The sequence below is a fragment of the Dendropsophus ebraccatus genome, chromosome 11 (genome assembly GCF_027789765.1).
Source record: "Dendropsophus ebraccatus isolate aDenEbr1 chromosome 11, aDenEbr1.pat, whole genome shotgun sequence".
Classification (NCBI taxonomy): Eukaryota; Metazoa; Chordata; class Amphibia; order Anura; family Hylidae; genus Dendropsophus; species Dendropsophus ebraccatus.
Window position 1 is genome coordinate 13,759,221 of NC_091464.1, and position 11,792 is coordinate 13,771,012.

The 11,792-nt window shown below is 45.0% G+C and overlaps 1 protein-coding gene across 1 annotated transcript; it reads left to right on the forward strand.

The window, feature by feature from the left end:
- The first annotated feature begins 618 nt into the window (after nt 1–618).
- On the forward strand, nt 619–8,615 carry PPP1R15B (protein phosphatase 1 regulatory subunit 15B). Its single transcript, XM_069944628.1, has 2 exons — nt 619–2,626; nt 7,687–8,615. The coding sequence occupies exons 1-2, from the start codon at nt 764–766 to the stop codon at nt 7,882–7,884; spliced, it is 2,061 nt and encodes a 686-aa protein (XP_069800729.1). The 5' UTR covers nt 619–763; the 3' UTR covers nt 7,885–8,615.
- Nucleotides 8,616–11,792: the final 3,177 nt, after the last annotated feature.

Genomic DNA, 11,792 nt, shown 5'->3' on the forward strand with positions numbered 1-11,792 from the left:
GGATCCCTCACTGTACTATCACCCCGCCATCCCCTCAGGAGCGCTCACTGTACTATCACCCCGCCATCCCCTCAGGATCCCTCACTGTACTATCACCCCACCATCCCCTCACTGTACTATCACCCCGCCATCTCCTCAGGAGCGCTCACTGTACTATCACCCCGCCATCCCCTCACTGTACTATCACCCCGCCATCTCCTCAGGAGCGCTCACTGTACTATCACCCCGCCATCTCCTCAGGAGCGCTCACTGTACTATCACCCCGCCATCCCCTCAGGAGCGCTCACTGTACTATCACCCCCCGACATCCCCTCAGGAGCGCTCACTGTACTATCACCCCGCCATCTCCTCAGGAGCGCTCACTGTACTATCACCCCGTCATCCCCTCAGGAGCCCTCACTGTACTATCACCCCACCATCCCCTCACTGTACTATCACCCCGCCATCTCCTCAGGATCCCTCACTATACTATTACTCCGCCAAACACTTTTCAAACCCGGCGTCCACTAGTCAGTCGGCGCATGCGCCCCCGCCCCCCTTCCTCGCGCTCCAGCCCCCGCCCGTATAGACGTCACAGCCGGCTAGGTTGCGTCACACGCCCCGCCCCCTCCTCTCTCTCTCTCTCCTTCGCAGCTCCTCCAGCTGTCAGACAGACGCCGGTGTCTGACCTCGGGCCGGTGTCGTGGCCGCTATCGCTACCGCAGAGCCTAATGGCGGCGCTTTTCTGTTTCACGACACCTCGGGAGTGCACTCGTGAGGCCTGATGTGTGCGGACCGGGACTCCTCCCCGGGAATCCGGGCCCTGCTCGGCCGTTTCCTGCACGGCCTGCTCCAGTCCCGCGTCTTCCAGCTGCTGGGGGCCGCCTGGTCTTACCTGATGGGGCTGTCCGGGGCTTCGCTCTTCTCCTTCCTGCCCTCGGCCTGGGTGGTGCACAGGTCGGTCGGGCCTGACGAGCTGCCTGAGATGCTTGAGGCCCTGGGGCTGCGCTCCGGGCCCTGGGAGGAGCTGGGGGACTGCCTGGACGAGCTGGGGCCCTGGAAGGAGCTTCTCTCTCCCACCATGAAGGCAGATCTGGACATCATGGGGCCATGGGCAGGGTATGTGCCCTCCAGTAAGGAGCCGGAGAGCTGGGAGGAGCTGGGCACCTGGCACAGCAAGATGCAGGCACTGTGGGAGCCCCGGCTGGGCACCGGGAAGGAGGACCCCGACCAAGAAGAACAAGATGAGTGCCATAGTAAGTCCTCCGCCAACAACGCCTCGCAGACTGGACTGAGCGATGTAGACGATGAGAAGAACGCTGCCCGCCTGCACTCCACTCCTCTCGGGATGGTCTCCTGTATCTTTAACCCCGGCTCAGGCGGAGTGTTCACTTGGCTCGATCTAGGGAACGAGCATGGCGGCCAGGGCAAGGACATTCTGGATGAAACCTCTCAGTCCAAAGTGGAGATTGAACATATCCGTAACAAGAGGCTCTGGTTCCTGCAGCAGAACCAGGGCCATGATGTCCCCATCACCACCGAACATGTGAAGGAACCTGCTGAGAACCTTAGTGACCCCGCTTCTCCTGTACAGTTAGATGGACCAGTACCCGGCTGGCATGAAGGACATAATAAGAATGTGTCCCAAGATAACCAGCTGTTGTCAGACTATGACCTGGACCTGTGCAATGTCACCGGCCTCCCTGGCCCTCACCCTGATCCCAAACCCTGTCACCCTCTTTCTCTACTGGTTCAGAAACCATACGCTTCAGGCAACACACAAACTACTAGTCCACCCAGCCCAGATCAAGACCAGGGGTATCACAGCTTGGAGGACTGGCAGTGCTTGAACATTAAACAAAACCTCCAGGCGGGGGGTCTGTCACCCCCCGATGTGTGGGATAGTCGTAGAGCTCATGTGCCTACAGAACTTTTACATCCAGCTATAGAGGATGAACAGGACAGTGATGACATGGACTCTGATCTGGAGGAGGCGATCGATGCCGCCGCTGCTCCTGTTTGCACCAATAAACACATTGGCTATATTTTGGGTACTGTGGTGAGCGATGATGAAGAGGAAGATTCCAATTCCTCTTGTGATGATGATTGGGATGAGGATGATGATGGGTTTGACAGTGAAGGATCAGTATCTGCCCCAGAAAGCGAGACTCCTGTCCCCCAGGAAGTAGTGCTGTGGAACTCTTTTTGTAATGCCGATCCTTACAACCCACAGAACTTCACGGCCAGTTTACAAACTGGTCCCATTGCTGAGGTGAACACCCCCTTGGAAGAGCAGGAAGCTGCCATTTCTGATGATGAAGAGTCCTGGTGTGACAGCGACGCAGCGTCAGACAGTGACAGCGAGGACGAATTTAGTGCAGATGAACAGGAAAACTTAAAACTGTGGAATGGGTTCCTCAAATCTGAAGATCCCTACAACCCCCTGTTCTTTAAAGCCTCAGTACAAACCTCTCAACCGAACAGACAGAACAGTGACTCTGCCAGCAAACACTCGCAGCTTGTTTGTACGAGCGGCTCGAGTTGTGAATTGACTGTTCTCACTCACCCCGCAGATCCTCAGCACTTACGGTTGAGAAAGAAGCACAGTGTGTCCATGGAGGAAAGTGCCAATGGTGGTCAGAAAAAGGTAGATCTCATTTGGCTACTAACTTATGCTAAGTCAGGTGCTTTGGTAATCCTTACCCTGTAGTTAGTACCGTAGTCCTCCATTATTAAAGGGGGCAACCAAGGTGGCAGAACATGTTTGGGATGCTTCAAAAGTTTCCTGCCTTAGTTCCGCCTGTCCCATTGACTCAGTAGGATGTTCACGCACACTCCACCATCCGCCCAAAGTATTCATATGTCAATTCTTTGGGCGAATGGCGGAGTTCACGTGAGACATCCTATTGAATTAACAGGACAGGCAGAACTTCAAGCAGAGTCCGCAGAGTGGACGCCGCTTAAAATTCTGTGCTGATTCCGTAGTGTGACTGTACCCTTATGTGGCCTATCCTCTAAATATATCTGCAGGAGTTGTGTCTTGGCTGTTAGTAAGTTGGCAGCTGTTTCCTTAGACCTACTTGGCAGACGTGGGTCTGAGTGTTGGGTATACTGTCTATTTTGAGCCTTCTAGTGGTTCTTAGTTTACAAAACTGACTCAGAGCTGTATCCTGATGGCAAGATCCTTAGGCCTAGAGTACTTGCATAACTTTAGATGTGTCAGAACTTTGCTTAATGTGCACATGACAAATACAAAGAGAATATTAAACACGGGTTCTTGCTTCCTTACTCTTTAAGAGGATGGAATTGTTACCTGTTGTGTCACTAGGTGCTCACATTGTGTACGTTGTTATATGGAAAATTGACGCTGATAAGTTTTGTTCTTCGCCAGAAGTGCTGAAGGCCATGGGATCAGTCCACATGCTTCGGAATTGTCTGGCAAGGGCACATTTTCTTTGTAGGTAGCTTGGATGTTTGTTTTTTTTTTTGTATTGTTTTTTTTATTTATTTTTTTTGGCTTTGCACTTGGTTGTGTAAGTAGTGTATGTATTTTTTAACCCTTAGCCATTACTAAGAATCATGCATGTGACTAGAATTACAAGTGGAAACTTCACTTGAGAACAGTACTTTCATTGTGGATAGGTGGCTGTCCTATTATTCGTATGACTTTTGGCTTAACATCTGAATGCCATACTCTCTTGGGAATAATTAACATTTTCTTGTGTAAATTACTGCTTTAACCTAGGAGCTATTTACAGGTCCATGAGTATTGTAAAACCACTACATATACATAGTTTTAGTGGTGCAGCTGGTTTTGTTTTGTCTTTTTATCTTATGTAACCCCCATCAATGGAGACCTACTAGAAAATTTTAGAACAAACCCTTTAGTATACAATTTATTATACAATTGCTTGATGCTACAGGCCCAAAGCCTGTGGCTGCACTGTTGACATACATCCTCTTCCCATATACATGTAAACGTATGCATCTGAAACCAAGTCCTCTTGCGTTCTCTGATGCTGATAATCCTGGAGACATTGTACGGCTATTGGAGAACACAAGGGGGCATGACATTGACTGAACAGGCTCTTATGATGGGTCACATACTGTGTGGAGACATCTTGTGGGTTGATATTGTGCATATTGGCTATTGGATCCCACAGAATGTCTTGATAATAGCACCTTATGGGACAGATGGCCAAAGGGGTATGACGCCAGACTCTGAGGGTGTGTGCACACTACGGATTGCAAGCGGAGAACTTCAAGCAGATACCGCCGCTTGAAGTTCTGCGCGTCTTATAGGCTCCATTCTATGCTCACGCAGAATCCTCCATCTGCCCAAAAAAATGACATGGCAATACTTTGGGCGGATTCCGCTAGAGAAATCCTATAGAAGTCATTGGGGCTTGAATTCTGCTCAAATTCCGCTTGAAGGGTGCGTTCACACTATGGAACCCACAAGGATAACCTTCAGTGGATACCGTGTGCGCTCCCACTTGAAGATCTGCCCATCCGATAGACTTCATTTTATGCTCAGGCAGATTCCACCGTCTGCCAAAAGAATTGGCATGTCAATTCTTTTTTGGGTGGTGGGCGGAATCTGCCTGAATAGAATGGAGTCTATGGGATCAGTAGATTTTCGAGCAGGGGAATCCGCTGGAAGTTCTCTGTGCACATTCTGTAGTGTGAATGTACCCGACTTCTCCTATTCTGCCAGAGCTGAATAGGCGAGGACTTTCTAGCAGAAAACTTTCCTCTTCAATTCCTCGCCTATTCCTCAGTGTGCACATACCCTTAGGCCTATATCCTGGTGCATGGAGTTGAACCTGCTGATGGGAACAACGATATGCAGAACCTTGTAGTCCATTAAAGGGATACTCCAGCTGGGACCCCTTTTTTCCACAATCCCTGGGGAGTGGGTGAAAACAATTACATCCACTTACCTTCCCGGCTCCAGCACTACCGCGACATTGTCACTTTTATCCCATTATTCAAAGGGTACAAAATTTTCTAGTAATTGAAACCTTAGTGCAATGGACTATGACAGCTCTGCTGTGACCTTATTGTAACTACTGTTCTAGTATGTGCTGTCAGTCTTGGCCTAGCAGTGAATGGTTTTCTCATGACTAATGGTTATTGCTTTAAAACTCTGTTGTGTTGTTAATGCAACATCTATTCGGAATTATACCAAGTAAAATATTCATAGTGCTTGTTAGTATTAGTCGTAAATGGTGTCATGCCTTCGATTCTAATTGTGGTTTATACCATTCTGATTGTGTGTCTGTTAATAACTTGCCTTGGTTGGCCAATGACCCAAACTGAAACCAGGATCCTCTTAGGGCCCATTCACACTACAGAATTGGGGCAGAAATTCTGCTCAGAACCCCGGCCCGCGGACTCCGTGCTGAATTACGCCTGCTATCTCTTTCAATGGGAGACCTAGTGCGCCTTCACTCTACGCTCAAAGAATCAACATGTCAATTCTTTGAGTGGAGGCGCGCGAGGCCTCCCATTGAAAGAGATAGCAGGTGGCATTCGATGCGGGAGTTCCGAGCGGAATCTCCCTTCCGATTTCTTAGGGTGAAATGACCCTTAGGATTCTATTAGACATAAGTGATTTTTCGTTTTCTTCGATCAATGATCGCTTACTAGCTCTTTTGCGAATGACCTGGAATCGTTCACCATAATATTTGGAACAACAGTCGTTAGTTACGATTGTTATTCCGATCAGTCGTATACCCTAGTATGTGAGTGATCGAACAATCGTAATGATGGATGAACTATATGCACATACAACGAAAGATTTGTGAACGATTAGCAATGATTTTATGGTCAGCTCAAAGATGCGATCAGCGACACATGAACAAATTTTTGTTAGTCGTTTGATTGTTTCCTATACACACACCAAAAGATTATCGCTTAAATTGGAATGACATAACAATTTTTTCTTGATAATCTTTCCATGTATTAGGGCCCCTACTCAGGCAGCTCCTATTTTCAGCCACTGGCAGTAGATTTCCTTGTTTGCCCTCCGTAGGTTAGGTATAGTTATTATTGTATCTTTAAGAGCCATATCGTAGCATCCCTGGTAATGGTTTCCCAAGAGATAAGCCGCAGACTGATGCAAAGGACTGAAACTCAAAACCCGCGTCGGGATAAGGCTGATGTAACTGTAGGACAGACCTGGTATTCCACAGGGAGGCAACACGTAGCATAATAGGCGCATATGCAATCAAGAGAAAAAATAAAATCATACGTTTAACTTAATCGGAAATACTACACCAAAGCCAAACCTTATGGGATCGGAAAGATCAGGTTTTGTTTAAAAAAAACAAAAAAAAACAAAACACTCCTGTGGATTTTCTCAACTCTTAGAATTAGGGGACTCATTTTATCCTCAGTATAATTCCAGTTAAGGCTGTATATACCATAGATTGCCACTCATTCCCCTTCCCCCAACTGATTTGAACCCACCTATTTTTTATCAGGCCTGAGGGTCTAGCACTAAGGGTCCTATTAGACCAAGTGATTTTTCGTTTTCTCCAAAAAACTAGAACTTTTGCGAACAGCCCGAAGTCGTTAGCTATGATCGTAGTTACAATCGTAATTACGATAGTTCATATATTCTAGTATGTGAATGATTGTAATAACCAACAAACTTTGTGTACATACACCGGAAGAATTGTGAACTATTAAACAATGATTTTATGGTCAGCTCTAAAGATGCGATCAACGACATTCAAACTAATTTTCGTAGGTCGTTTTGATTGTTGCCTACATACACATGGAAGGATTATCGCTTAAGTTTGAATGATATAACTATTTGTTTGCACAATAATCTTTCTGTGCAATAGGGCCCTAAGTACTAGTCAACCAGTAAAATTAGGTGAAAAAAAGAGGGTTAAATTGAGCTAAAAGTCCTCCCAACTATTAGTCAGCGTTTGTGTCACACAGATAGAAGTCGTATATGGGTTAGCGTGACTCTGCACTTATACACCCACTGGTTGCTCCGTGAACAGATAAGATTTTTTTTTTTTTTCACATTGGGTTTGAGAATACGATAAGACTTCTGTAAAGTCTCTAGGGAAAAATAGATGTTTCACGTAGGAACCAACAGGATACTTAGGGATGGTTTTCAATTAAGTGGAAAAATTGAAGGGCTACTTCTCTACTTTTGTTTGTGTGAACTTTGCTAAGCTGAGCCCAGTGCAGTAACAAATGAATGGTTCTCTCCTTAATCGAATGTCCTAGGCCCTCTGCACATGTCCTTCATTACTGTCTGCAATTAGATGGTATAGGACTAGTGATGAACAACCTTACCAAACCTTTGGGTTCCACCAAACACTCAGCATTTGACTCCTGGTGGCTGAAGAAATTGGATGCAGCCAGAAAAAATATGGATGCAGCCATAGGGCTATGGCTGTATCCATGTTTCCCAGGACCTCTATTAAAAAATCTTAGGTCTTGCAGTACTAATCAGATGCTGAATGTCCTGCAGGAAGTGATGTATTCTTTCCAGTCTAGAGAGCAGGAGAGGTTTTCTGTGGGGATTTGCTACGGCTCTGGACAGTTCCTTTTCAAATGATATTGATATGTTTAGTTTGTAGGCACATTGGATACAATATTGGTTGCTTGTTAATAAACTGGTGTACGTGTTTGTTTTTTTGCCTTCTATCATGAATCTCATTGTATTTTTTTCCCCCTCAGGTAACCTTCTATGACAAAGTCACCATATACTATGTTTGTAATGAGGAAGAGCGCAAAGGTCACTGGGAGGAGTTTGCTCGGGACCGCTGCCGATTCCAAAGGCGCATACAGGAGACGGAGTGTGTGATTGGACATTGTTTCACCCGTGACCACAGGCAAAGGGTGTGGAACAGAATGCAAGAAATCTGGGGCAGCTAGCCCCTCCCCATCTTAAAGCGACAGACTCTTTGCAGAAGTTTTTATCACAGTTACAGTTCTATATTATCTACTTTTTTATCCTACAGGAAGGAGGATAGTGAAACCCAAGAAATGAACCCTAACGTCTAATACGTGACAAAACTAACAGCCCACGGCCCCTTCTGATCCCTTATATACTTGCTTAGCTTCAAGCAGCCAGAATGACATAATCATGATGATGCCAATGCCACCATTACCAGACTCCTATGCATATACCGTGCACACTCAGTTTATGGACGATGATCCCAATTACCTTATTTATACTTGTGGATTCTCAATGAACTGAACATATCAATTATTTTACAGAACATATTGCCGCTTCCGCTTTAGCTGTCGGGTTTTATTGCGTTGGTTTCATTTGGTTAAATCTATATCCCTGTAGAAATGTGTCCATCAGAGTCTCCTCCTTTCCCGCTATTATGGTCCAATACTTGGCAGGAATCTTAGGTTTGAACAGTCATGTATTTCCTGTTGGCGTCTTTGCATGATGCTTCCTGTTATATGATGAGAAACTGGTTGCTGCGTCCAGACCTGACCGCGAATAGAGAACAAACTTGCTTTTATATGTTTGCAATGCAAATGTCAGTAGGATCTGTGACTAAAAGCAAGCAAGCCACCATATTAGTAAGATTGCCCTAATTATGTGTTAGGAAAATGTTACCCACATCACACTTTATTTTTGCCCCAATCGGTGTATATATATATATATATATATATATATATATATATATATATATATATATATGGTGTAGGTGTGCTATAAAATTGTCACATTGTTTCAAAAGGACATCAAACAATGAGGGGCGGCTCTCAAGACCCAGTCGGGAAATAGTGAAATAGTTTTAAAGGCCAGAATATAGGCTACGTACTCTGTACATAACAATGAGGTTCCATTCATGTGCTTCTGCACATCTTATTAAAGGAGAAGTCTGATGGATTGTGATGATGTCACCACTTGGGGGGACCTATCCCGGATAATGGACTGGCCACTCAGCCGATCAGTGACAGTGACTGGAGCGGCATCCCACCCCACTGGCTGGATGAGTGGCCAGTGCATCATCTGGTTGTGACATGTCAACTCCGGAGATCCTGGAGCCTGGCCGGGGTCCCGTGGCCAGTCCCGCTAGTCACCATGGGCACGGGAGAGGTAAGTCAGTACTTACAATTTCCCCCTGCCGGCTGCAGGATTTTATAATCCGCCTGACCTTTCCTTTAATGCATTTATATGGAGTTCTGCTTAGATCCTTAAGGCCCCCCCATACACTTTAGACTATTGTTGGCCAGCAGTCTAGCACATATGTAGCTTGTGGCAGAATCGGCCATCAGTCTAGTGTGTATAGGGCTGCCTTGAACAACCGCCGATAGATGATATTGGCGGAGATAGGGGTCTGGCGTGATGGAAAATTTACAGCTAACTCCTTTGTTCAGAATATTGTTCAGAGATAAGCCACTGCTGTGTATGGGAAAAACGGGTGGAAGATATAACTCACGTTTCAGCATCAGTTATTGAAGGTGTATGGGGGCCTTAAGTAGTCTATGAGCTGTTAACAAGCCCACCCACTTGGCCCTTTCCCATCTAGTGAGTTCAGGCCCAGATGTGCACTTTATTTTGTTGCATATTTTCAGTGATAATTTCTTTTTTATGTGAACTGCAATAAAACCAGTTCTGGGAACATATCGTGAAACTGCCTTTTTATGTCTGGTTTTCCTCAGCAGTTTCACAGATGGCCTCAGAGTGGCCATACAGGCGAAACTTACATGCCCTTGGCAATAGTTAAGTAGGTTGTAAGGGCCTACAGGTTTTTTTTACACACATATTGCAGATGGTTTATAAAGACAATTTTAGTAATATTCCTTAGAACAGTTTCCCGAGATCGCAACAACTTTCCTTCCACGACCAAGGTGGTTATTGTTCAGGACTTGTAGACTGCATGTTGTACCATGGCCTATGGAGCCATCAGCTAGTCAAAGCTCTTTTCCTTCTTCCTGTCCAAGAAGTCAAGTTTAGCTTTAAGAGGCATTTACACTTTCAGCAATAAAGGTCCCTGCACAGACCGGAATTCGGAACTCACGGCAACAAGCTCTGAAACAATTGAAATCTTCGCGCTACTGTACTGAACAAATGTTTCGAAGCGCCCGGATTCATCATGAATGATGTTGGGAGTTCCAAAGTCTATTCTGTAACACGTGACCCCATAAAGTTTTTGTTCAGGATTGAATAAACATGGCTGCTTTATTGTGGAAGCTGTGCCGCACCTGTGCATGGGTTTTGTCTGCTAGATGCAATACCACATCCAACCCAAGGACAGCTGGTTTTTTTTTGTGTTTTTTTTTTTTTTTTCTTGGGAACAAAGTAACCATGGTTTTCTAATCCAGGACAAACTCTGCAAGGCCTTATTTATATGTGGAGGTAATAAAGACCCCACTGCATTCAGTCCGCAGCATTTTCTGTTACTCCTTTAGAAAAAAGTTCCCAGATGTAATACCTGGATGTTTTCACGTATATATTGCTATGATTTCTAAGGGGATTCAGATTACACAAATTGAGTATCAATAAATATAATTTTTGATCCCCAAAGATGGCTACCTATAACCATACACACAAATTCTGCCATTGGTCATAAACCTGTCCCGTATAAAAAGGCTAAATATTAAATTTTATTTTTATATTAACTGAGGTTAATCACAAGTGAGAGTGAATATGTATTTAATTTAAAAAAATCTATTTCTTTGTATAAAAATCTAAAAAACCAATCTGTCCATTTTAATAAACATCTGCAAGAGTTTACCCATGTTGTCTGCACATTTTTTGTTCTATGAGTTGAACAATTGAATTCACTTGCAAAAGTGAAGATTGTTGGTAGAAAAAGCCTCCCTGGTCCATCTAGTCGGCCCTGTTAGTATTTCCTTTCTTAATATGTTATAGGATAGATATATGTATATACCAGGCAGGTTTACATTCAGTTACTGTAGACTTACTAACCACATCTGCTGAAAGATTGTTCCAAGCATCTACTACTCTTGCAGAAAAGTAATGGTCCGTTTACACGGAACGATTATCGTGAGAATTTTTCATGATTGAGTGATAATCTGCTCGTGAAAACACAGTGAATGATCAAGCGACGAGCGAGAAATCTTTCTTCGTGATCTTTCAACATGTTCTCATTTGCAGATCGCTTCATGTAAACGTTCTTTCAGGTCCTTAGTTTACTTAAGTGCTCGTTTAGTGAACGGCAAGCTTTTTATCATGAAATTATAAATTGCTCTGAAAAGTTACAATAGTTGCCCTTTAAAACTAAAAGCAGATTAGACGAATCTCACCTGCTGATAGCCCCCTATTGCACAGGAGAAGCCGGGAATGAAGCTATGTCTCTTACCTTCCTTAATGAACATTGCTCCTTGCTCTTGATCCAACACAACGTATACGGTATTATAAAACCATATATAGGTGATCAAGCTCAAGACGCATATACATGTGATGTTTCCCACTACAACTCAACACCATCCTGATCTCCATGCTGTCATAGAGCAGCTGCAGTCTGGCCGTAACTAACTGTTGTAAACTCTATTAGAAGGCGTTCACACTGCCCACTGCTGGGAAATTGAGTTCAAGATATAGCAGGCACAGTAATATCTGTGGGCAGGAAAAAAACCTTGAGCCGTTCACCTTAAAGGGGATTGTAACTAAGGGTCCTATTTCACGGGCCGAGCAGGGCCCCATCAACGACGTAAACGTGCGTCGATCTCCTAGATCTGCGCTCGTTTACTGGGCCGATTCCACGGCCCGACAATCACTAGCAAGGGCTGCAGGGACATCAGTACTGATGTCCTCGCAGCATACATTACCTAGCAGGGCTTTCCTTCGCTCA